Raw genomic sequence first — 25,743 nt, 5'->3', positions numbered from 1 at the left:
CTTTCGTTGTCCATGATAGGAGAGAGAGGAAAGAGGGAAAAACATGAACGACGATGGACTTCCACCGTCCATGACAAGAGGGAGAAAAGAGGGAGAAACATGAACGGTGATGGATTTCTGCCGTCCATGATAGGAGAGGGAGAAGAGAGAGAGAAGCATGGATGGCGATGAACTTTCGCCGTCCATGACAAGAGGGAAGGAGACCTGGACAGTGACCCGGCCTGCCACTCGGGTTAAGGTCCGGCTCACTGTTCATGTTCCAAGAGACAAGAAAGGAAATAGATGTCATGCGTCGCGATGGGTACTATCGTACATGACTGAGGAGGAGAGAGAAAGGAAAGATTAGATAGAGGACAGGAAAAACAGAGAAAAGAGAGAGAAAGAAAGAGAACAGAGAAAGAAAGAAGGGAGATAGAAAGAAACATGGAAGAAAGAGAAAGGAAAGATAAAAAGAGAAGAGGAGAGAGAATGAAAGAGAGGAGAGGAGGAGAGAAAAAGAGAGGGAAGAGACGAGAGAGAAAGAGAGAGAAGAGAGGAGGATAGAGAAAGAGACGGAAGCGAGGAGGAGAGAAGGAGAGAGAAGAGAGGAGGAGAGAAAGAGAGAGAAGAGAGGAGGAGAGAGAAAGAGAAAGAAGAGAGGAGTATCCGACTTTTTATTCTCTCTCCTCTCTCTCTCTCTCTCCAAGACGTGCCCACAATCTCCATACAAAACTCTCAAATTTTATTCATCAACCTGGAACCTTTTACAATTAAGTTTAGCATGTATTTATAGAATTGAGCCCAAACATAGGTGGATGCCCAAAAACTAGCCTAATTGATGATAATTACAATTTGTTTGTATTAAAGAAAAATCTAAAAATAGGTACAAAATGACATTTTTGCCCCTGCCCAACAATACATGTAGTTTCAAAACAGTCCCAGCTGCTGCCCTAGAATGTGCGTGATATTCCACGGATGATTCGAGGTTGCTCTGGCATCCATTTGGTCGAAAGATGATTGCTTTCTTGTCAGGCTCGGCATGACGATCGATTTAATACTAACTTCAAACTATGGATCATGTTTTTAGGCCACGATCACACAACTCGAAATTTGGATGAATCTTGAAAATTTCTAATCGATTGTGTGCTTGATTCTTGATGTTTTTCTTTAGTTTCTTTGTTGAATTGCAACGAGCATGCCATCACGATCGCGTTGCAATAAACACAGTTCTATTTCGTACCCGGACGAAGATTTTACAATCTTTGAGTTTTTATCGAATTTGAAATCAGGCGGCCAGAATTTGCATCAACTTTATCGGCTTTGTGTGTGAAATCCGACCGTTTATCACATGCGGGGAGGCGATGGGGTTCCGCTGTCCATGGCAGAGGAAAGAGAAGAAAGAAGAGAGCATGGACAACGATGAGCTTCCGCCATCCATGACAGAAGAGAGAGAAGAGAGAAGAAAACATGAACGGTAATGGGCTTCCACCATCCATGTCAGAGGAGAGAGAAGAGAGAGGAAAGCATGGACGGTGATGACCTTCCGCGTCCATGACAGAAGAGAGAGAAGAGAAAAGAAAACACAGACATCGATAAGTTTTCGTCATCCGTAACAAAAGAGAGAGAAGAGAAAAGAAAACACAAACAGTGATAAGCTTCTGTCGTCCATGACAGAAGAGAGAAGAGAAAAGAAAACACAGACGGCGATAAGCTTCCACCGTCCATGACAGGAAGGGAAGAGGGAAAGAGAACATGAATGATGATGAGCTTTTGTCATCAATGACAAGCAAGGGAGAAGAGATAGAAAAACATAGATGTCGATGGACTTTCGCTGTCCATGACAGGAGAGGGAGAAGAGAGGGAAGAACATGGATGGCGATGGACTTCTGCTATCCATGAAAGGAGGGAGAAACATGAACGACAATGGACTTCCACAGTCCATGACAGGAGAGGTAGAAGAGAGAGAGAAACATGGATGGCGATGGACTTTCGCCATCATTGACAAGAGGGAAAGAGACCTGGACAGTGACTCTACCTGCCACTCAGGTTAAGGCCCAGCTCACTGTTCATGTTCCAAGAGACAAGAAAAGAAAGAGAATGTCATAAGCGGCAATGGGTACCGCCGTGCATGACTAAGGAGAAGAGAGAAAGGAAAGATTAAAGAGAGAAAAGGAAACATAGAAAAGAGAGAGAAAGAAAGATAACAGAGAAAGAAAGAAAGGGAGATAGAAAGAAACATGGAGGAAAGAGAAAGGAAAGATAATGAAGATAGGATGAGAGAGAAAGAAAGAGAAGAGAGGGAGGAGAGAGAAAGAGAGGGAAGGGAGGAGAGAGAAAGAGAGGGAAGAGAGGAGGAGAGAGAATGAGAGAGAAGAGAGGAGGAGAGAGAAAGAGAGAGAAGAGAGGAGTAGAGAGAAAGCTACCTTCACTGAAGGGTACCATACTTAGCTACTTTCACCGAAGGTACCATACTTTTTCTGCTCTCTCCTCTCTCTCTCTCCAAGACTTGCCCACAATCTCAATACAAAACTCTCAAATTTTATTCATCAGCATGAAACCCTTTACAATTAGGTTTAGCATGTATTTATATAATTAGGCTCAAACATGGGTGGATGCTTGAAATCTAGCCTAATTGATGATAATTACAATTTATTTGAATTAAAAAAAAATCTGAAAATGAGTACAAAATGATGTTTTGCCCCCTGCCCAACAATACGTGGAATTCCAAAACAATCCATGTTGCTGCCCTAGAATGTGCGTGATCTTCCACCGATGATTCGGGGTTGCTCCGGCATCCGTTTGGTCGAAAGATGATTGCTTTCTTGTCAGGTTCGTCATGAAGATTGATTTGATACCAACTTCGAATTACGAATCGTGTTTTTAGGCCTTGATTACATAACTCGAAATTTGGATGAATCTTGAAAATTTTCAATCGATTGTGTGCTTGTTTCTTGATGTCTTTCTTTGGTTTCTTGTTGAATTGCATCGAGCATGACGTCACGATCGTGTTACAACAAATGCAACTCAATTTCGTGCTCAGAGAAAGATTTTACAATCTTTGAGTTTTGACCAGAATATGAAATCTGGCGGCCAGAATTTGAAGCAAATTAATTGGCTTCGTGTGTGAAATCCAATTGTTCATCAGTTGCGGCGGTCGAACCAGACAAAGCCCTATACCTTACGCACGCGATGGAACTGGTTTCGCGTTGATAGGGTGGGCGTGCACCGTGATATGGCCACTCGAACAAGGCATATCGATGTTGAATTTTCTGCAACTTTTACCACGAATTGTAAACTTCTCTCTAGTTTTTCTTGCTCCGACATCGTCATGGGGCATACCATATATCAAAACGCTCGTCTTGACGAGACGAACACGCTCCAAAAAGTTTGGAGGCGATTTAACTCAAAACGAGTGAGATAAAAGTCTCCAAAGTTGCTGCTTGTGACTACACACCAGTCTCCTTTAATGGAGAATGGTGCGGGGAGGCTGCACGGGAATAGCGTGCGGCTTACCCATTTTCATGTTTCACCCATAACTTTAACATGTCCGTTTAAGCCAAAACTTGACCCCTGGAGGTTTTCTACCATGCCAAATCCAATGACGGTGGTCCCACAACTATTTGACTCACCGAAAATAGAGTTCTAGTTACGGGGTCCGTTTAAGGGTGCTAAAGGTTGATTTTTTCAAAATTGTTTCTTTCTCTATACTGCCTTAGCCATCTCGGATTGCGACAAAACTTGGTAGGTGGCCTTTTGAAGTCCTTAAGAACATTTCTACCCAATCTGGAGAAATTTCGAGACTGTAAAAAATTCCATTGTAAACTAGGGCTTTATTGACCGACTTCCTCTTTTATTCATCATCGGGGACGAAAAGTGCTGAAAAATGTGTTCAAATAGCTTGCGCCGTCGAATTTTGTGCTTCAAAAGAAGCTAGAAGGATAATATTTGAAAATTTTCCTCGACTTCATTACTTTTTTCTTCCTAACCATAGGACTACGTGAATGCCGAGGAGATATCCACGCAATGCTATAATTAAGATGCTCAGATGTTTGGATGCAATGTCAGGTCCATTCGTTGATACTTCGAGGAAGAAGAGACTTGTTGAGGGATCCTTTCGAAGTCCTCACCCTCAAGGGACTGTTTGTGATTTTCATAGCTGAGGATTTTGTACGGACCTCGTTGGTCAAAATTAGACATGTTTAGCGGCCAAGTGCCATGCTTAAGGGCACTTCTTCCCATTTAGTCTGGGTTTCTTCATTTTGTTGTTTGTTCTGAATGGTCTGCTAAAGGGCCTTCTGTTTGCGGTCGTCAGCTTTGTGCACCAGAATGTCCTTGGCAGGCAGGGTACCTCATTTTCAAGGTGGCTGGCTTTGGGCTCAACCTGGCTTTCTGCAAAGCAGTTTCAACTAGCAGGATACCTCTCTTCTTCGTTTGAGGAGACCTGTGAGGACTCAATCCTGGTTGCTGCATAACAGGTCCAAGGTATGGCTAACTTAGTCTTCTTAAGGCATCTTCAACATCTTGGAGTGCGTTAGTTTCCTCTTGGGAATGGTGCTCTTCTTCATGAGACTTGTCTTGCCTTCCTGACGAGTCTTCTGTCTTTCGAGTCATTTTGCGAATAGACTCAGGTTGTTGAAGTCTTTTCTTGATGCTTGTCTTTTTGGGTCCTAGTATCAAGGTATTTTGATACCAGAGATTTTTCTTTTGAATGCGGACTGAAGCTTCGTATAGAGGCAAACGCTGCATCAACCTGCTTATTGGTCTAAGCGCCCTTTGTGGTTTTCACTTAGACCTTTTTTTCATTTTTCTTTTTTTTTGTAAGGCGTGTTTAGGGTCATGCCTTCGGGACCTGTGCGAAGCTTTTTAACGTCATGCGAAAAGGACGTGTATTATAGTTTTAAGGTCATACAGCTGGACCATGGTGGAGATGGATGGCAGTTTGTGGAGGCCACAGAGTGAGTATAGTGGTAGTTTGACTCACTTTGGGGAGATGGCACAAGGCTGCCTATAAAAGATAGATGATGTATGGATGGAAGGTGAAAAGTGGGGACCCACTAGTTGACGGCAAGAATGGATTGTGGGATGGCTTGCCTGTTTGTGAGCACTGGTGAAACTCACTTGATTTGTGATAGATGATGGTAATGTAGATAGATGGATTTAATGGGGGTTTGATGAAGATGGTGCACACACACGATCGGATCTGTTAGGGAAGGTGTGCATGGAGACGCATGTAGAGGGCATGTGCGCGTGTGTTGGGGCGTGTTGAAGGTTATGCCTTCGGGACTTGTGCAAAGCAGTTTATAATCATGCGATCATGATATGCACTATAGTTTAAGGTCATATAGCTTGGACCGTGGCTGTGCAGTTTAAAGTCATGCAGCTAGAATCATGCAATTTTAGGTCGTGTAACTAGACATCTGCTACAGTTTAAGGTCGTATAGTTTAGACCATGGCTGTGTAGTTTAACGTCACACAGCTGGACGATGCATCTTAAGGTTGTGAAACTAGACCTCCGCTACAGTTTAAGGTCGTATAATTTGGACCTGGCTGTGCAGTTTAAGGTCATATAATTAGGACCATGCAGTTTAAGGTCATGCAACTAGACCTTCATTATAGTTTAAGGTTGTATAGTTTGGATCGTGGCTGTATAGTTTAAGGTCATATAGCTAAGACCATGCAGTTTAAGGTCATGCAACTAGACATCCGCTATAGTTTACGGTCATATAGTTTGGATCATGCAGTTCAGGGTCGTGCACCTAGACCATTGTGTGGATTGCCATGTAGGTGAAGCTCCATAAGGAATGGGTCTGTGAATGACAATCCAACTCCCTGGGGATAAAATGGTTAAGGCCATACACAAGAGAGGGCTTAGATGGAGATTGCAAACGAAAGCGGACTTCACCGAGGACTAGGGGGCAAGTATGACTCTCTGAGGATAAGATAGCAAAGGGATAACGACTTGGTGTGAAACATACCCACTGGGGATGGCAGAGGTAAGAATGACCCTAACTCCACTGAGGATAAGGAGCTGCAATACGGGTGTGACTCCTACTGGGGATGAGGGACAGTGGCTTGCTCCTGACTCCATTGGGGATGACAGGTCACGGCTTGGGTGCAACTTCACTGGGGATAGTGGTAGGACACACATGGCGGTAACCAGGTATTGGCATGTGCATGGTGTTAGCATGGGGAGTGTAACACACACATCGATGGTCATGGGCGGCAGTAGGCACCAGTCACACAGGTGACGCACGCGCGGTGCTAGGCACAAATTACACAGACAACGCTGGTTTTGAATGGTGCTAGGCACAAATTACAAAAATGACGCTAGTCACAAGTTTCACAGACAGCGTCAGTGATAAGTTACATAGATGGAGTTGGTGACAAGTTACACATATGGCATTGGTGACAAGTTACACAGATGGCGTTGGTGACAAGTTACACAAACGGCGCTGGTGACAAGTTACATAGACAGCGCTGGTCACAAGTTACACAGATGGTGTCGGTCTCAATTTACACAGACGGCGCTGGTCACAAGTTACACAGAAGGCGCTGGTCTCAAGTTACATAGACGGCACTGGTCACAAGTTACACAGACGATGGTGACCTATGCTCGGGCCTTGGGTCTGAGCACAACCTTGTCCTTGTCCTTGATGTATGAGGTTTCACGGGCAGCAGTAAACCTTTGTTCAGGCCTCGGGTCTGAGCCCGACGCAGTCCGTCCTATCGTCGTTTGATCTTCAGGGACCTGACTGGTATTTTCCAATTTGTGAGGGGTATTTGAGGGAAGCATCACCTATATAAGGGGACCCCCATTTCACCATTTTACCGAAAGTAAAAATGGCTAAGGCATTTTAGCGGTGAGAGTGAGATATTTCTTAACAAATATTCAGTCAAATAGCACAAAGAACTCGAGTGAGGTCTGCAAGGTCCTATTGGCAAAGACCTCTGGTAAAAAAGAAAAACTCTAGCTAGGAAGAGAGGGCACGGGGAGCACAAGGTAGTTGCAGTCATCTCTTCGCTCAGGGAAGTTTCTAGTGTCCCATTTAGCAAAGCCAATGAAGTTCCGGCAAGAGTCCTGAGACACCAGGGTAGGGATTGAGGGTGTAGCTGAGGCTTGCCGCAAGCTCTCAGTGGTTTTCTGGTGGTTTAGAGGAGAGAGGAAAAATCTGCCAGTGAGCTTTCGGCGTGTGAAAAGGGTTTCCCAATGGGAAACCAAGAGTCACAGGGAGGCGAACAGTCACTGGAAGCAAACGATCACCGAGAAGTGAACTGTCATGGGGAGACGAAAGGCCACATGCAGCGAACGGTCACCGGAAGGTGAACATTCGTGGGGAATCGAAGGGTCTTGAAGAGTTGAAAGGTCACCTGCAGCCGAAGGGACACGGACCGAAGGGTCACATGGAGACAAAGGGTCTTGAGGAAGCTAGATAGTCATTGTCATTGGCAATCAAAGTGTCGTGAGCAAACACGCGTGGCGATAGAAAACACAGTCGGCGTTAGCTCTTTGTCAGACACAGCTAGCGCTAGTCCTTGAAGAAACAGCTGGTGTTAGCCCTCAGGAAACACAGCCGATGCTGGGCCTTAGAAACACAGTTGGCGTTAGTCTTTTGAAGATGCAGCCGACTGACGCTGGGCCTTAGAAACATAGCCCGGCGATGATCTTGCACGACGATGACTTGGGTAGGCAAAGGGTGATGACCAATGGTAAGGCGTGGCTTATAGAACCTGTTGAAGGCCAAGTCCTCAAGCACAATTGTGAACTCCATGTTGTTCTGTGGAAGAGCCTTCACTATGAACAAGGTATGCTCTCCATCATAGGTCAATTCCTTACTAGAGAAGCCTACTTTGTATGTTTGATATACTCGATCAAAGCGCTTCCACCTTCTTCTAATGTGAGAGCGACTTTTGGCATGTAACCGTCTTCTCCTTAGATGCAAGAGCAACACTGAGGTCAGTCGTTCTCTTTTCTTTTGATGCGACGTCAATTTTTGGCATTTCTTTCTTAATTTAAGATCGAGCTTGCAGTCTTTCTTTATTCCAAACAGGTTGGCGAGCGCTTATTTTACTGCTGCTACCATGATCATTGCTGTACCTACGGGGATTCAAGTCTTTTCTTCTATCTGACCTTGCCCAATACCGAACGACTGGATCGACCCCATTCACACCCGCACGTTCCGACCTGCTAGCTGGCAACATGATCATCATAGCCTAAGCGGCTTTCGCGCTAGCGCTAATGTGCTCGCTTTTTATCGGCCAATTTTTGTATCTCCAGATTTCACCTGGGGGGTTAGCTTAAATAGAAAGCGCAGGAAAGTTGATTGACGAACCGTCCTCTTTTCCTTCGATGTAAGAGCAATGATGGGGTCAACCATTCTCTTTTCCTCAGATGCAAGAGCAACGTCGGGGTCAGCCGTTCTCTTTTCCTTAGCAGCAAGAGCAATACTGCATAATAGATTTGTAACCTCCCTAATAATGGGCTTTTTGGCTTGTAACCTCTTCTAACGCAATAAAAGAGTTTAAGTTTCATTCAAACTGTCTTGCTCCTTTTCTTTCCCTCTTTTTTTTTTCTTCTTTTTATTCTTATTTCCTTCTTGCCATATATTAAGCCTTTTGAGAGTGTATCAAGGATAATACTTCTTTAGGTATGGCCCATTGATAGGGGGCATCACCTCCTCTCCATTAGGGTACGCCAATATGTAAGCCCCATTTGGGAGACTTTTTTTACTATAAAGGGGCCTTCCCATTTAGGTTCAAACTTCCCTTTACGCTGCTCATGCGTAACAATCGGCCTCTTGACAGCTAAAACCAGATCTCCACGAGCAAATGAGCAGACCTTGACTGACTTGTCAAAGGCCCTCTTCATTCTTTCCTGGTTGAGTTCGAGATTTTGCTGAGCTTCGAGCCTTTTTTCATCAAGTGCATCTAAAGCTTGATATCGAAGCTTAACTCTCTCATCTTCAGTCAACCCTTGATGTATGATGACCCATAGTGAGGGCATTTGAATCTCGAGGGGTAAGACTGCTTTACCCCCATAGACCAAGGAATAAGGAGTAGAATCTGTGGCATTTCATGTGGTGGTGCAATAGACCCACAACGCTTCAGGAAACTTTTCATTCCAGTTCTTTTTCGACTTTGATACTGACTTCCTTAAAATGCTGCATAGGGTTTTATCGAAAGCCTCGACTAAGCCATTCTCCCTAGGGTGGTACATATTTGAGTACTTTCACTTGAAACCGAACTGGTTAACTAAGCGATCAATGTGATGACTTTTGAATTGAGGGCCGTTGTCAGATATAAATCGGTCAGGCACCCTAAATTGGTACATGATATGATGCAGCACAAAATTAGCAATGGTGGCCCTCAGGACTTGCTTAAGGGGAACCACTTCAGCCCACTAGGAAAAATAATCTTTAGCCGTTAGAATGAAGACATGGCCCATTGTAGAAGGAGGATCTATAGGTCCTACAATGTCCATTCCCCATTGTTGAAAAGGGCCACAATGCCACTATAGGATGTAGAGGCTCCGGAGGCTGATGAATAAGGCTCGAGTGCATTTAATACACCTGACACCTCTTGGCATAGTTCATGGAGTCGGCAACCATTGAAGGCCAATAATTCACCAATCTATGTATCCGTTCATATAGCGTAGGGCCAGACTAATGCAATCCACATATGCCTGAGTGTACTTCTTTCAACACCTTATTTGCTTCTTGCACATCTACACATCTGAGAAGAATTCCGTCAAAAGATCGACGAACGAGAGCATCCCCTTTGAGAAGGGTGTACTTGGTAGACATTCGACGCACATTATTGCGCAAAGTACGATCTTCAGGCAGTCTACCATGCTTTATGAAATTGATGATTGGCTCTCTCCAATCTTCCACCTGCTCAATTTTTACACACATTGAATCGAAGAACTCTGGTTCCTGTTTTTGAATATCAGCTCCCTGACTTTGAGCCATTTCTTGCTCAGCTTTAATGACATCTTTGGCTACCAGAAGTGCCCCAAATGGGTAAGGCGGGCACTCGAGAAAGAGGACTCTTTCATCATCCGCATCAACCTCAGTTCTCAATTCAATGTGTCTCCATTCTTCCACCCAAATGGGTGTGGGCCCTAATTAAGACAGTTGAATGGTAGCTTCAAGCTTTGCGAGTGCATCAGCCTGTGAATTCAACCTCTTGGGGATGTGACTTAAAGAAACATCTACAAATTGAGCCATATAAGATTTTGCAATATCATGATAAGGCTTGAGGGTATCTTTTCTCACGTAATAGATCCCCTTAAGCTACCAAATAACCAACTCATAATCACCATAGATATTGAGCTGCTCCAAGTCTAAATCAAAGGCTATTTCCAACCCAATTATAAGGGCATGATATTCTGCCTTGCTATGGGAACTGGCTTCTGTGAGAGAGAAGGACAGAGGAAGTACCCCTCCTTTCGGAGTCATGAATACCACTCTGGTGCCTCCTCGATCAGATTGGAAGGCTCCATCGAAGTACTTCTCCCAAGCGTGCATAAAGGGTTTACAATGACCTTAGAGGTTCGAGATGAACCTGCGAATATAAGCCAGCTGCCCTTGAAGGGAGCGTAGTTCTCGCAATACAGTGGGTGGCGGCATTTCGTGGATAGCGTTGCTTAACTTCCAGCCCTTGGTGTCTGACAATGAATCCCAAGAATTTTCCTGGGCACACCCCAAACATGCATTTCAGCCGGTTCATCTTGAGCTGATGAAGGCGTAATCTTTCGAACACCTTTTCAAGATCTCGCATATGAGCTTCTTTCTTCTCGGATTTCAACACCAAGTCATCCACATAACATTCGACCTCCTTGTGCATCATATCTTAAAGATGGTTGTCATCGCTCTTTGATACATGGCACCGGCATTCTTCAACCCGAAAGGCATCATTGTGTAGCAAAAGACACCTTTTGGAGTTAAGAACACGGTGGCCTCTTCATCTTATGGCGTCATCCGTATTGAATGTATCTAAAGTATCCATCCATGAAGGAGAAGATCTGGCAGTGAGTTGTTGAGTCGATAAGCATTGCCGTAAATGGCAACGAGAAGTCATCCTTTGGATAAGCAGCATTCAAGTCATGGAACCCTGATTTGGCCATTTTTCTTCTTGACTGTACAATGTTCGCCAGCCATTTTGGGTACTTGACCTCATGAATGAAGTCTGCTTGCCTGAACTTAGTCACCTTAGCATCTATCTGCATTTTGAGGTCAAGTCTGAACCTTCTTGATTTCTGTTTGACAAGCTTGGCGGATGGATCTAGGCAGAGGTGGTGGACTACGACTTGGGGGTCTAAACTGGGCATCTCATGGTAATGCCAGACAAAGATGTCCTAGTTTGCTCGCAAGAAGGCAATAAAATTCTCTTTCTCCTCTAGCGACATATTAGCCGAGATGAAAGTAGGTCTGGGGTCAGCTTCATCCCCTAGATTTATCTCTTCAAGTTCATCGTCTGTGGCTTGACCGCCTTCTTCCCATTCTTCTGGGGTCTCTTTCAACTCCTCATCATTGGCTTCAAAGGCCTTTTCATTAACCTCAAATGCAAAGATCAAATATCCTGATATCTCTGCTTCTAATAGAGCTCCAGTGTAGGATATGATTTATGCACTTTTCTCATATCGAGGAACAAAAGGGTCAACCTCAAACATGGACAGCATATCAGGCTGCAGGAGTTTGATTTGAAAGTTACAGGGAGGTTGAGATTAAGCAATTGTGGGGCCAGAGGCACCTTCACAAGAATCACTCGGTCTTTGCATAGATATCAACAGTGTTTGCCACGTGTTGGGTGATGCTCCCAAGGTTTGCACCATGTGATACACTTCGTGGGAATAGAAGCTCTGCCCCCTTGACTCTCTCAACCTCTGCTCAAAGTCGGGATCAGGAGGCTACTGGGGTTTCTTCGACTTTGACTTTTTGTGTTTCCCAGTAGAAGAGGGTGGCTCTAACTTGGCTCGAGCCGTCAAGGCATTAGTGACTGTTAAGAATCCAGCCGCCTAGGCTAGCGTCTTTCTTAGCCACCTCCAGTGCATCTTGCTTATATTGGTTCCTTAGAGTTCTCCATTGAGGGCCTCAAAGTCTGGACATTTCAAGATTGTACCTGCAGGAGACATAGAAGAGGAAGGGAAAGAAGAAGAAGAAGAAGGGTTAGTAGGTGAGTGACCTTTAAGGTCATTCCCCTCCTCAGACTGATCTGGGCAGGCTTTTACATCATCACCAGAGTTAGACGTGTGCAAGGAGTCTTTTAGGTCTTTCCCCTGCTTAGACTGTTGGGGGGTGCTTTTAATGTCATCACCCTCATTGGACGTGCCCTGAGTAGAAGTTGGTTCAGGGATATCCTCTTGATGAGATGAGGAAAGAAGGATGTTACACTAGGGATGAAGTCCTGTAAGGTCGGCAATGGGGGAAGTGGCCTGAGGAATCCTTGCTCGACAGGTAATTGAGGAGGCTTGTTATTTCGCAGAGCAGCCCTTGGCGCCCGTCTCCTCCTGGGTACCTTTGGAGGTGCTTGGCCCGTTTTGCTATGTTTGTGAACAGCCCTAGCTTGACGAACTACCTCTCGCTTTAAGGATTTGAGTCTGCTTCGCCCGTGATAGACTCTCCATGGTTGGGAAGTTGAGGGCTCAGCAGGACCTGAATCATCATTACCCAGGTCTTGTATCTGGAGGCGAAACTGGAGCACTCGCTCAGGTCGTGGCCCCATATCTGATGGTACGAGCACCAATGGTTCTCAATTCCCCAAGCAAGGCGTCGAGTGTGATGAGACCTTCTTGAAGCATCATGACGAACAAGGCGTGAAGGAGATCGGGCGCTTCATCTTCTTCTTAGATTGTCACTACCTGAGAAGCTTCAGTTGCCCCAAATGCTTTCATGAGCTCTTCAAGTTTTATCTGACCCTTCTGGATCAGAGCCTCGATGGTGTCTTTAAGCGTGTAACATTCCTCTGTGGAGTGGTTGATCCTCTGATGGTAAGCACAGTAATTTGCATGGATTTCGAGACCAGCTTGCTCAGGAAACTTAGTCTCAGGCAACTCGATCATGTTTTGCTCTAGTAACAATCAGAGTAGTACAGGGACCCATTCTTTTTCAAAAGGGTAAACCTTATTCCTGTGCCTGGCCCAATAATCGTATCGATTAAGGTTCACAGGTGGGGGTACCCGATTATATGATTGTTGTTGCTTGCATGCCTGAGGCGCTGTCTTTGTTGTGCCTACCCCTTTGGAGAGATCCAAAGTCTAAGAGGCAGCTTTCTTTGGATTGCTTACGGTGCAACCACACTGATTACTACTTTTTGTGGGTTGCCCCGAGCATTAATTCGAGAATTGCCATTGCCCCGGTTATTTCCTGAGCTTTAAGATTGTTGTCGTGACCCGCTATGGTGGAGTGAAAAACTCTCTATGCGAACTGACTTAGAGATGAGCTCTCACACGGAGGTTGGATTGGAGACCTCAACATATAGAGCGATCTCAGATCGCATGTTTCGCATACAGGTCTGGACTGCTTCCTTCTCAAGCATGGGATCTGGATGGCGACCAACCAAATCTCTCCACCTTGCTATGAATTGGGCCACATGTTCGTCAGGCTCTTGGTTCAGGGTGAGAAGCTCAATGGTTTGGACTTCTCTCTCAACCTCGTAGAAGAATTGGTGGAACCGCTTCTCCATTTCTCTCAAGTATATACTGAATTTTGGGGAAGTCGAGCATACCACTGAAAGGCCAGGCCCTCAAGGGTTTCAATGAACTGACATAGAAGAAGTCTCTCATCAGCCTCTGTATCTCAACATGCCACCTGGAAATGTGCGATATGCTAGTGCGGGGATGTCGTACCATTAAACAAGGGAAATTTCCCTTTCTTGTAGTCCGAGGGAAACGGGACCTGATCAATGTAAGAGGGGTATGGTTTCTGGTAAAGCGTTGTACCCTGTATACTTGGGATTTGTATGTTCTTTAAACTATGAGTCACCATAGTATCGATGTCTACCTGTGAGACGGGGTGAGGGACAGAATTATCCTGTGAAGCAGGAGGAGGAGGTTGCCTTGGAGCCGCATCATCCGAGTGATGGGAGTTCGTCTCATGGTTAGCTGAGTGTCGCGTGGTTTCCATGAGATCAATCTTCTCTATCATTGCGTGCACCATGTCTTCGAACCTATTCATGCACTCTTCGTGAGAGTTGTTAGGTTCGTTTACAACCATTACGCTGACCATTTCTCCAGGGATGCCAGCCTTAGGTGCAGTTGAAAGCTTTCGAGCATGGTGGGTCGTGCGCAACAGATCAGTCAGCAAGGGCTCAGCATGCCCCGATTGAACTCGAGTCTTATACGCCGACCGCATGAGGACCGGTTCACGACGGTCTTGGGACTGTGGCTGTTGAGTGGTTGGGTCATCTTCTACGACACTGACCACTGCGTAGGATTCTAGTTCCTCTTCTTTGAGCTTTGTCATCTGAAGAGGGTAGAAGGGATTCTAGTGAAGAGGGTCATTGGAGCTGGGTGCCTCGACTGTTTTAGTAGCTTCCCTATTCAGGATTTGCAGACCCATGTCATGCTTGGCTTTGATGGACCTCATGCCAGAACTGCGACCGAGACTATGGCTGGTCGGCCCTTCTTGCACAAGAGAGTGTCGTCTCCATTAGGTGAAGTAATGGGTGTGGGCCATGAACTGGGGTCAACCTGGGCCGGGAAGGACAAAGGATTTGATCTCCCATCAGGTATTTACCCCAAACTCTCTTATGAGCTTCAGAGGCATGATCGAGATGTCGAGGCTGGTTCAGGATGGCATTGTTGGGGAAGGTCTTCTAGTACCAGGGCTTGAGGTGTCCGTCGAGAGGAGAAAGGGCTGAGGGAGAAGAAATTAACTCTCAAAGATGTCTGAGTCGGGAGCGAGAAGCGGTTCGTGCAAGCAACATGTGTGTGCCCCCTTGAAGAAGGATCATGGGTGACTTGGGAGTCTGCCCGGGCTCGAATAGGTGGTCTGGCCTTAGGAGACCGAGAAACACGAGCACGTGTCTGTAAGGGAACAGGTCGAAGCCTGCCCCTTACAAGGTGCGCAAGTGTGTGCTTAGAGGGAGGACGAGGTGTTCGTCTTTCATGTGCTCAGGTTGGCACAACGATAGCATTGCCCCAGCGGTGGAATGCACATGCATATGTACAGGTTTCTGCCCAAGGAGGGATAATCTTGGACACTTACTTGAATTAACACAAGGGTTGCCTGGAGGTGTGGTTCGAGTGGATGATCCACGAGCCCTAGGGTGTGTGCGAGAGGAGGAAGCCCCATGGTCTCCGCTTCGATGTGTTGAGCCTCTAAGCATAGAGACCCGAGGTAGTGCAGGAATGTTGGGGGTAGCCTTGCAGCCCACAAGAGCAACGGCAACTTCCTTGCCTTTTGCAGAACGGGACCGAGCAGCCTTTCTACGTACCTCGGCAATACGACTGGCAAGTGACTAGTCGGTGACAGAGTGCATGTTGTGAGTGGCAGCAGACATGCTACCGATGCAGGGTGCTTTGGTGGAGGTTCCACCAGAGCTAGAAGATGGAGAGTTAGGGACCTTAAGTCCCTCTTCACGCTTATACAGGTTAAGACCTAGGAGATAGACACTGGATCTTTGCTCAGAAGGAAGGTCGGGAACGAAGTTCGAGGAACTTGTTCCCCGGGGAAGGTCATGAATGTGGGGATAAGAAAATCCCTGATCCGGATAAATGGGTTAAGAAACCCAGAAGCCATGTGAATGCAAGATAAAAACAAAAGGAGAGACTCGCCAAATAAGGACGATTTGACAAAGGGTTAGTAAGTCCCCAGTGAACTCACCAAGCTGGTTAGATGTCTTGTCCTCTGGGTCGGGATGAGCTGGCAGCACGTATCTCGAGTTTCGAGAAAAACCCGCGACTTGAGATCGTTCTCTCGAGAACCTTGTTAAGGAATAAGGGAAGGTACACCAACCGGTGAGAGAGGAATTTGACGTGAGGTGGGAAAAACCTCATCTAGGTTGGGGACGTATTGGGCTGACTCGCGTGGGCACCCTCTTAAATCACGAAGAAAACCCTCAGTTCTACAACTGGTTCGAAATCGCCTCCCTTGACCTGTATCCTCCTGTTTCTACAATCACACACACATGGTTAATTTTACAAGACAAGTGGGCCAATGGACCCTACCTTGTCTTTGGGCGAATGTATATAGGTGTGTATATTTAAAAGAAGAAGGGAAGAATAAGAGGATAGAGATTAAGGGTGAGGAAAAGAAAAGAAAGAGATAGAATAAAAGAAAGAGGAGAGAAGAATTTGACCATGCGGCTAGACTGACACAGTGGCTAGACCAGTAGGTGATTGACCCGACGTGGTAGTAAGATGGGCACGGTAACTCAGACCGGCACGGCGACAATGGTACTAGACGACAAAACCAACACTGACCAGCTTGGCACGATGGCTAGTCTATCGTGACAGTAAGACAGGCACAGTAACTCAGAACGGCACGTCAGCATTACTGCTAGACGACAAGACTACCGTGAAAGTGCTAATCTTAACCTCCCTTGGTCAAACAAGAAAGGAAGAAGAAAGAAGAGAAAAAAGAAAGAGAGGGAAAAGGAAAAATAGAAGAAGAGAGAAGGAGAAGAAAAAAAAAGGAAGAGTAAGGAGAGAGAAGAAAAGAAAGAGAGAGTGAAAAGAGAAGTAGAAGAAGAGAAGAATAGAGTGGAAGAAGGGAGAATAGAGAAGAAAACGAGGAAAAGATGAAGAAGAAAGAAGAGAAAGAGGGAAAAAAAGAGGGAAAGAAAGAAGAGAGAAAAGAGGATAGGAAGAAGGTAGAAGAGAGTGAAGGAAGAGGGAAGAGAGAGAAAGACAGAAAGAGAAGAGAAAGAAGACAGAGAAGGGAGAAGGGAGAAGGGAAACATGGAAGAAGAGAGCGAAAGAAGAAGAAAGAAAAAGAGCATGGATGCCGATGGGGTTCCGCCGTCCATAACAGAGGAGAGAGAAGAAAGAAGAGAGCATGGACGGTGATGAGCTTCCGCCGTTCATGACGAAAGAGAGAAGACAAAGGAAAACATGAACGACGATAGGCTTTCGCCATCCGTGTCAGAGGAGAGAGAAGAGAGATGAAAGCATGGACGGCGATGAGCTTCTGCCATCCATGACAGAAGAGAGAGAAGAGAAAAGAAAACACAGACGGTGATAAGCTTCCATTGTCCGTGATAGAAGAGAGAGAAGAGAAAAGAAAATACAGACAACGATAAGCTTCTGCCATCCATGACAGAAGAGGGAGAAGAGAAAAGAAAACACAGATGGCGATAAGCTTCTGCCGTCCATGATAGGAAAGGGAGAAGAGAGAGAGAGAAACATGGACAACAATGGACTTCCGCCGTCCATGACAAGAGAGAGAGAAAAGAGGGAAAAACATGGACGATAATGGACTTTCGCCGTCCATGACAAGAGGGAGAAAAGAGGGAGAAACATGGATGGCGATGGATTTTCGCCTTCCATGACAGGACAGGGAGAAGAGAGACAGAAACATGGATGGCGATGGACTTCCGCCATCCATGACAAGAGGGGAGGAGACCTAGACAGTGACCCTACCCGCCACTCAGGTTAAGGTCCGGCTCACTGTTCATGTTCCAAGAGACAAGAAAGGAAAGAGATGTCATACGCGATGATGGGTACCATTGTGCATGGCTGAGGAGGAGAGAGAAAGGAGAGATTAGAGAGAGAAGGAAAAAAAAGAAAAGAGAGAGAAAGAAAGAAGGGGAGATAGAAAGAACCATGGAGGAAAGAGAAAGGAAAGATAGAGAAGAGAGGAGGAGAGAGAAAGAAAGAGAAGAGAAAGGAGAGAAAGAAAGAGAGGGAAGAGAGGAGAGAGAAGAGAGGAGGAGAGAGAAAGAGAAAGAAGAGAGGAGGAGAGAGAAAAAGAAAGAAGAGAGGAGGAGAGAGAAAGAGAGAGAAGAGAGGAGGAGAGAGAAAGATACCTTCACCAAAGGGTATCAAACTTTTTATTCTCTCTCCTCTCTCTATCTCTCCAAGACGTGCCTACAATCTCAATACAAAACTCTCAAATTTTATTCATTAGCCTGAAACATTTTACAATTAGGTTTTGCATGTATTTATAGAATTGGGCCCAAACATGGGTGTATGCCCAAAATCTAGCCTAATTGACGATAATTACAATTTATTTGAATTAAAGAAAAATCTAAAAATGGGTATAAAATGACTTTTTTGCCCCTGCCCAACAACACATGAAATTCCAAAACAGTCCCTACTGTTGCCCTAGAATGTGCGTGATCTTTCAGGAAGATCCAAGGTTGCTCCGGCATCCATTTGGTTGAAAGATGATTGCTTTCTTGTCAGGCTCAACATGATGATCGATTGGATACCAACTTCGAACTACGGATCGTGTTTTTAGGCCAATATCACACAACTCGAAATTTGGATGAATATTGAAAATTTTCGATCGATTGTGTGCTGGTTTCTTGATGTTTTTCTTTGGTTTCTTTGTTGAATTACATTGAGCATTCCGTCACGATCGCATTGCAACAAACACATGCTCAATTTCGTGCCCAAAAGAAGATTTTACAATCTTTGAGTTTTGGCCGAAATCTGAAATCTGGCGGCTGGAATTTGTATCAATGTTATCGGCTTCGTGTGTGAAATCCGACCCTTCATCATATACGAAGTTTGGACCAAATAAAGCCCTCTACGTTATGCACGCGATGGAACTAGTTTCGCCTCTATCGGGTGCGTGAGCATCGTGATATGGCCACTTGAACAAGGTGTGTCGTTGCTGAATTTTCTGCAACTTTTACCACGAATAGCGAACTTCTCTATAGGTTTTCTACCTGCTCGCGCATTGTCACGGGGCGTATCAAATATCAAAACGCTCGTCTTGACGAGACAAACACTCTCTAAAAAGTTTGGGGGCGATCTGAATCAAAACAAATGAGATACAAGTCTCCGAAGTTGATGCTCGTGACAGTGCACACCAGTCTCCTTTAATGGAGATTGGTGCTGGGAGGCCACACAGAAATAGCGTGCGACTTACCCCTTTTAATGTTTCACCCATAACTTTGTCTTGACAATTTTGTTTAAGCCGAAGCTTGACCCCTAGGGGTTTTTGACTGTACCAGATCCAACGGTGGTGGTCCCACTGCTATTTGACGCACCGAAAATAGAGTTCTAGTTACAGGGTCCGTTTCAGGTGCTTGAGGTTGATTTTTTCGAAATTGTTTCTTTGTCTACACTGCCTTAGACATGTTGGATTGCAGCGAAACTTGGCAGGTGGCCTTTTGAAGTCCTTAGGAACATTTCCAATCATTCTGGGTCAATTATGAGATTGTCGAAAACTTCACTGTAAACCAAGGCTTTATTGATTGGCTTCCTCTTTTATTCCGCATCGGGAGCGCAAGGGGCTGAAAAATGTGTTCAAATAAGTTTATCTGCAAAACCCTAATCCACCAATATCATTTAAAGTCACAATCAAATAGAAAAAATAAAACATTCATAAGTGAACCAAAAATCCTAATATGCCATTTACGTATTTTAAGGTTATTTTATCCCCAAAACCTTGATCACCCAAATCTCATTCTCAATCACAATCAAATATAAAATGAAAATTATAAGTGAACCAAAAACCCTAATTTGCCATTCACACATGTTGGGGGTATTTTATCCCCAATACCCTAATTCCCCAAATCTCATTTAAAAAAAAAAAAATGAAGCATAGTTGGTTGTGGTTTGAGAAGCTTGCTCGAATGTCACACAGAGGGCTGGGCTTCAAGAAAGACAAAGCGAGAGAAGTGTTAGACTTGGGTTTGGGCTTGGCCAAACAGAGAGCGAGAGAGGAGAATAGAGAAAACAGAGCAAAGTAGTGAAATTGGTCTCGTAACGTTTGAGAGTAGCCAAACAGTTATCTGGTATTTCTCGCACCGGACAATAAATTCACAACTTAAAAATGCACGCCAGATGTCCGATAATATGAACACATAACATCTTTTTGCTGTGAAAGATATAAACCCCCCCATCCGGTATTTGCGTTACCAAATAGGGGGTAACTTGGGAAAACAAAACGCCGCGGGAGGGGGCGGTGCTCGTAATTTCTAGCAAATGCAAGCTCATTTGGTATCTGATCCCCCCTCCCCCAATATTGTCTATATGTAATTTTCTCTTAATTTAAAAACCCACGAGCCACTGCCCAAGTTGGTTCTATACTAGTGGCCAAGTGGTCCGGGTCTCAAGATCCCTAGGACCTAATCGATTTCGGTTGGTTCCCACCAATGTTCAACTACTCGGGCGAGCCAACTTGGACTCGTCCAAATAACTCGGACTTACTGTATTCTGAGTTTGGTGGTCAAGCTTAGGATCTAAAAAAATATAAAAATATATTAAAATAATAAATTTATTTACAATGTATTTTTAAATGTTTTCTATTATTTTGATAAAGATTGGGAAGTGTTTGCCTATATATACCTATTTTTACATTTTATATTTTTCGGATTATTTTTAAAATACCCTAAATTACAAATTAATTTGATTTCAAAATCCATTTTCACTATTTTTTAACTTCATTTAGATGTAGTTTATTTAATTTAAAATTCAACTCTTTTTCTTTTTTCATATTTTTAATTTTATTTTTGTATTTTTTTGTCTTTAATACATTTTGGCAAAAGGACCTACCCCAATCGGGCTGAGTTACTCGACCCAGCCCAGCGCAGTTCCCGGGCCAAGTCCTGCTTTCCTATACTGGTTCTCACAAATTTTTAATTTGCAGCCGAGCCTGCTCGATTCGGCGAATGATCACTCTGGTTGTAAAAAATCGGCCAATGATCACTTTGGTTTTAAAAACACTATTATCAGGTATCAATTCTGAAAGGTACGCCATATGGGAATGGAGCTTGAGATCTAGCGTTGAAATTGAGATGTGCTAACCACTCGAGCCCAAACTCAATTCATGAGGGCTCGCTTTGATATTTCTCCCAAAGAGCGAGGACATATGGGTCATTTCTTTTCCCACGAAAACCCTAACTCAAAACCCCTACCCAAGCAGCGGCGATCAACTCTCAATTATATACACCAAAGATCTCTATATTTTTCCATTGCTTCACCCCAAAACCCTAACCCTAGAAATTTTGCAGAGAGCCGCTACCGCCATGCCTCCGAAGTTCGACCCTTCTCAGGTCGTCGATGTCTACGTTCGAGTTACAGGCGGTGAGGTGGGAGCCGCCTCTTCTCTTGCTCCAAAGATCGGTCCATTGGGGCTTTCTCCTAAGAAGATCGGAGAAGATATTGCCAAAGAAACTGCAAAAGATTGGAAGGGGCTGAGGGTTACAGTGAAGCTCACTGTACAGAATAGGCAAGCTAAGGTTTCAGTAGTTCCTAGCGCTGCTGCTCTGGTTATCAAAGCTTTGAAGGAACCAGAGAGAGATAGGAAGAAGACTAAGAACATCAAGCACTCTGGTAATATCTCTCTTGATGATGTCATTGAGATCGCTAGGGTAATGAAGCCTAGATCCATGGCGAAGGACCTCAGTGGAACTGTTAAGGAGATTTTGGGCACCTGTGTTTCAGTAGGGTGCACAGTTGACGGAAAGGACCCCAAGGATTTGCAGAAGGAGATCACGGATGGTGATGTTGAGGTCCCTCTTGATTGAGGTGCGGGAAAAAAACAGGCTCTTTATGCTGTTTTTCTGCTTTTTTCTATTGCATCGGGTCAAAATTTGAGATTAGTTTTTTTTTTTATGTCCTTTGAAAGGAAACCTAGGTTTGGAGATTTTGGATTTGATAGTGTATGATGGAAATGTAATTTGGACAGATTTTAAGGGTTTTTAGTGTTTATTTGTGCATTGGATTGATTTAACCTGTTTTGTTCTATTAAATAAGTTAGAACAGTGGGGATAGTTTCTCTGGGTTTTTTTTCTTTTTTCTTTTTGGTTCAATGGTTTTAAGTGTGGATATTGTTCTCTTTTTTGTTTTTCAAGTCTTTTTATTGATATGATGAGAGTATTCAGGTTCTACATTGTCTTGAGGGATTGGTAGTTGTGTCCATTTTATATTACTCTGTATTTTCATAGTTGATTTTTTTTATTATGGTTTTAGGGTTCTTGATCAGCATGATTTTTTTATATTCTATTATTATCAAATTTGGATCTTAATCACAACTAAAGACCAGGACGATAACACTTTATATGAGTATGGTAGTCATTTCTTTTGGGTAATTTTGTTATTCTTTTTCATAGTTCCTTCTTTTATTTTTTTTCAAGATTTGTGTACTTTTGTTTATTAACGAGATGCTCACGGAGGGGAACTTGGATATAAGATTTTAGATGTTGGACATCTAGGAATATTGTATTTAATATTAAACAATGTTCTGGTTTATGTTATTGAATTGGCTTGGATTCTCTTTCCTGATTGAATTACATCCTGCTGCAGTTTTTTTGTTGATTTATGCATTTGTTTTGTTCAATTTGTGTGATAATTTTGTTTGTTCATTATATTTTGATTTGTGTAGCCGACCCAAATGGTTGGGGTAAGGCTCGGATGTTGATGATGATAGGATTTGAGAGCATTAGGATTGATCCCTCTGTAAGTTTTATATAGCATGATAATGTTATCTGCCCATGTGCATAGGAATCTATGGTATATAATTTTTATATAATTTGCTGAGCTGTATTTCTTGAAAAGATATTATCCCTTTAAATTGGTTTAATGGAGATTTTTTTTTTTAATTTTTCTTTTTAAATTTGGCTTGATTTAGGATCTTTTAGGGGCGTGGGGATAGGGTTAATAAAGAAAGCCCCCACGCTCTCTCCATATCAAGAGATATGTCTTTCAATTGGCTTCCCTCTGGACATGGAAATAAGATATTGGTATGCTCTCTTTCACTTGAAGATTTCTGATAGTGATAATCCATCTCCTTGTGAGCCTTACCTCTACTGATGAGAGAATCTTTTCCATTATCAATTGTGATCTTCAAAGGAGTAAAAGAAAAGTTAATAGTCACTTGGGGAGCTAGCTTTTCCATCTCTGTTCTGTAAAATTGGAAGTGCCACCAGATCGCTTTAATATTGAGGATCCTGCTAAGATTATCCTTGTTACGCCAACTTTTCAATTTGAGGATTTAGGAGCCTTAATGTTCTTTGCCTGTGACACCTTATATGTTTGCTCAATTGGATCAACAGACTTTTCATTCCCTTCTAGATCCATTATTCAATGTCTTAATTTTTTTATTGTATAGTTTTATTCATAGAAGTTTATGTTATTTTATTCTCAGGTATTTCCATGGAATCTTAAGCCATTTCCCTTATTCCTAGTTTCCCTGTTTTGTCCCAACTTCTAAATGTACTTTAGTGAACTAGTAACAACAAAGACACCTTTGCTCACCAAGGTTTTCATTGGAAAGTCTTCATTTGATGTTTGGGAGTGTTTGAGAACTTTAAGACATTCAACAACGACAAATTGTAAGAATTAGCTATTACAGGGATTGTTTGGAAGCAGTGTTGCTGTGTGGATCATGCCAGCTTAATTGTGAATCTGAATGTGTTGCTCATTGTGGTGTAGGAATGCCATGCGATGTGGAGTTGATGCTGTTACAGCTACGCCCCTCAGACGAATTCCAAGAGAAAGGATGTGGGCAGCTTGCATATTGCATTTCCTTTTATTTTTTAAGTTTTATGATAGAGGTTGTTAAAGTAGTGTGATAAGAGACTTCCATTCAGGTAAGTATTGATAAGATATCTCATTGATTCAACATTAAAATCCTTCACGGAGAAGTTAATGTTGGGGTGTTGCGAGAGAGCATGAAGGTTTCCTAGCAATGGAATTTTTTGTACCACAAGCATGTTACCTGCTATTTTTGAAGTATACTATAGTGTAGATGGATGAGATCGCCACCTAACTAGGGGCAAAATCATGATCTATCAAATCGGAGGGTCCATCTTCTGAAAAATCGAGTTTTGAAGCTTTATATAACATAAATCTAGTTGTGTGGTAAGCATGTTACCTGCTATTTTTTAACTATACCATACTTTGGATGCATAATTCGGAGGGTTAATATTCTAAGAAACCAAGTTTTGAAGCTTTATATAACAAAGAAATCTAGTTGCGTGATTTTTTTTGTGCTCATTTTACTTTTATGTAACAAGGGAAAGTGTAGATTGTTCCTCTTGTTCTTGAACGGTATGGATTTCGGTTCATATGGATGTGTTGGTGTTGATTGCCTCTTGTGAGGTTTATTTCGTTTTAAGTGTTTTTTTGTTCAGTCTCTTGAAATTTTTTTACTTAGCTTATTCAAGTTCTCTATTCTTTCGGGAATAAAAAAATGTTGATCTGGATCCAGAATTATAGGTCAGGAATGGGAATTTGGTTGGGACCAATCTAGTTCCTTGTCAGAAATGGCAATTGGTCTGGTTTGGTACTTGGGCTGGTTTAGCCCGAGGATGGGGCGATTTGGATTGTGAGTTTCCTTTTTTTTATTTTGATACTTTCCTAGTTCGCCTTTTTAATTTTTTTGAATTCTAAAAATAGAACTTATATTCTTTTTTGGATTGATTCCCATGTCAAAGAATCATGGATTGTTCCAGTTGCATCGGTTGTGGGGGTTATTGATCCCGCCTCCTGATACGCGTTTTAGAATATGGGTGTGGGTTTTAGAGTGCCCATCTTAGACAATCAAAGTAAGCCACACCTCTAAAAATTGTCGGAAAATGTAGTCTCATGTTGGATGTTCTTGTAATACCCCAAAAATATGTTCTTTAAAGCTCCAAAAATAGTGTGATCACGTGGAACTATATATACTTCAATACTTGAAGATGGATGGTTTAGATAATGTGGTACAAGATGTAGCTTTATTTTAGTACTTAGATCTTTTTTTTTTTTTATATCTATACATCTTCCTTCCTCTAGATGATGAAATTGGTGGGCTTTTTAGTAGAGGTACGGTTTGAGTAGAGCCTAGGCTCTAAACAATCAAATTAGAGTCTATCTTATCTCTAAATAGTATTGGGAAATATGGTTCAACACTGGCAATCTTTTTGAAAGCTTAAAAATATATTTTGATCTTTATTTATAAAGTTTAAAGCTTCAAAAATGGTTTAGATTGACAGATCTATGAACACATGAAATCTGGAAAATTGACAGTCAAAAAGTGCACTACAAAATACATTATTTCCAAAATTTGAAATCAATTTTTTTCTCATGTCCATGCATCTTGATGTCGAGATGATCAATTTGAGGAGTTTTGAGTATCAAAACAATACGTCTAATGATTTTTGTTGTAGGGTCGAATGTGATTGTTTAGAGCTTCGGCTCTATATAAACTTTTCCCTTTTAGTATTGGGAGAACTTTTTTAAGTTGGGGTGCGGTTTGTGTAGAGCTTAGAACAATCAAATTAAAGTTACCTTCAAATAGTAACAAGAAATGTAGTTTTAATATAGGAAATCATAGTGATAGCTTTAAAATATATTTTCATCTTTATTTATAAAGTTCAAAATTTCAAAAATAGTGAGATCGACAGATCTATGAAAATTTGAAATTTGGAAAATTGACGATCAAAAAATGCATTACAAAATTCATTGTTTCCTAAATTGGAAATCAATTTTTCTCATGTTCATGCATCTTGATGTCGAGATGATCAATTTGAGGATTTTTTATTATCAAAACAATCTCGCTTGGTGAAATTTTAGACCTTCGGCTCTATATAAACTTTTCCCTTTTAGTATCGGGACAACCTTTTTTTAGTTGTCCTTTACTTTGATCTCAACCTTTATGAAAATGTAGG

At 43.0% G+C, this 25,743-nt stretch overlaps 1 protein-coding gene across 1 annotated transcript; it reads left to right on the top strand.

The window, feature by feature from the left end:
• Window positions 1-21,023: 21,023 nt before the first annotated feature.
• LOC18428075 (large ribosomal subunit protein uL11) lies at window positions 21,024-23,912 on the top strand. The gene is made up of 2 exons (XM_006837116.4): window positions 21,024-21,619; window positions 23,525-23,912. Exon 1 carries the CDS (start codon window positions 21,118-21,120, stop codon window positions 21,616-21,618), a length of 501 nt encoding a protein of 166 aa, XP_006837179.1. The 5' UTR covers window positions 21,024-21,117; the 3' UTR covers window position 21,619; window positions 23,525-23,912.
• Window positions 23,913-25,743: the final 1,831 nt, after the last annotated feature.

The sequence above is a fragment of the Amborella trichopoda genome, chromosome 13 (genome assembly GCF_054954075.1).
Source record: "Amborella trichopoda isolate Santa Cruz 75 chromosome 13, AtrichopodaSantaCruz75HAP2 v2.0, whole genome shotgun sequence".
Taxonomy (NCBI): Eukaryota; Viridiplantae; Streptophyta; class Magnoliopsida; order Amborellales; family Amborellaceae; genus Amborella; species Amborella trichopoda.
The sequence above is the reverse complement of the archived record's forward strand: the minus strand, read 5'-3'. Positions and strand labels throughout refer to the sequence as shown.

What these genes read in the sequence shown, in the direction of transcription:
- LOC18428075 (XM_006837116.4), top strand. Translation starts at nt 21,118, where the DNA reads ATGCCTCCGAAGTTCGACCCTTCTCAGGTCGTCGATGTCTACGTTCGA.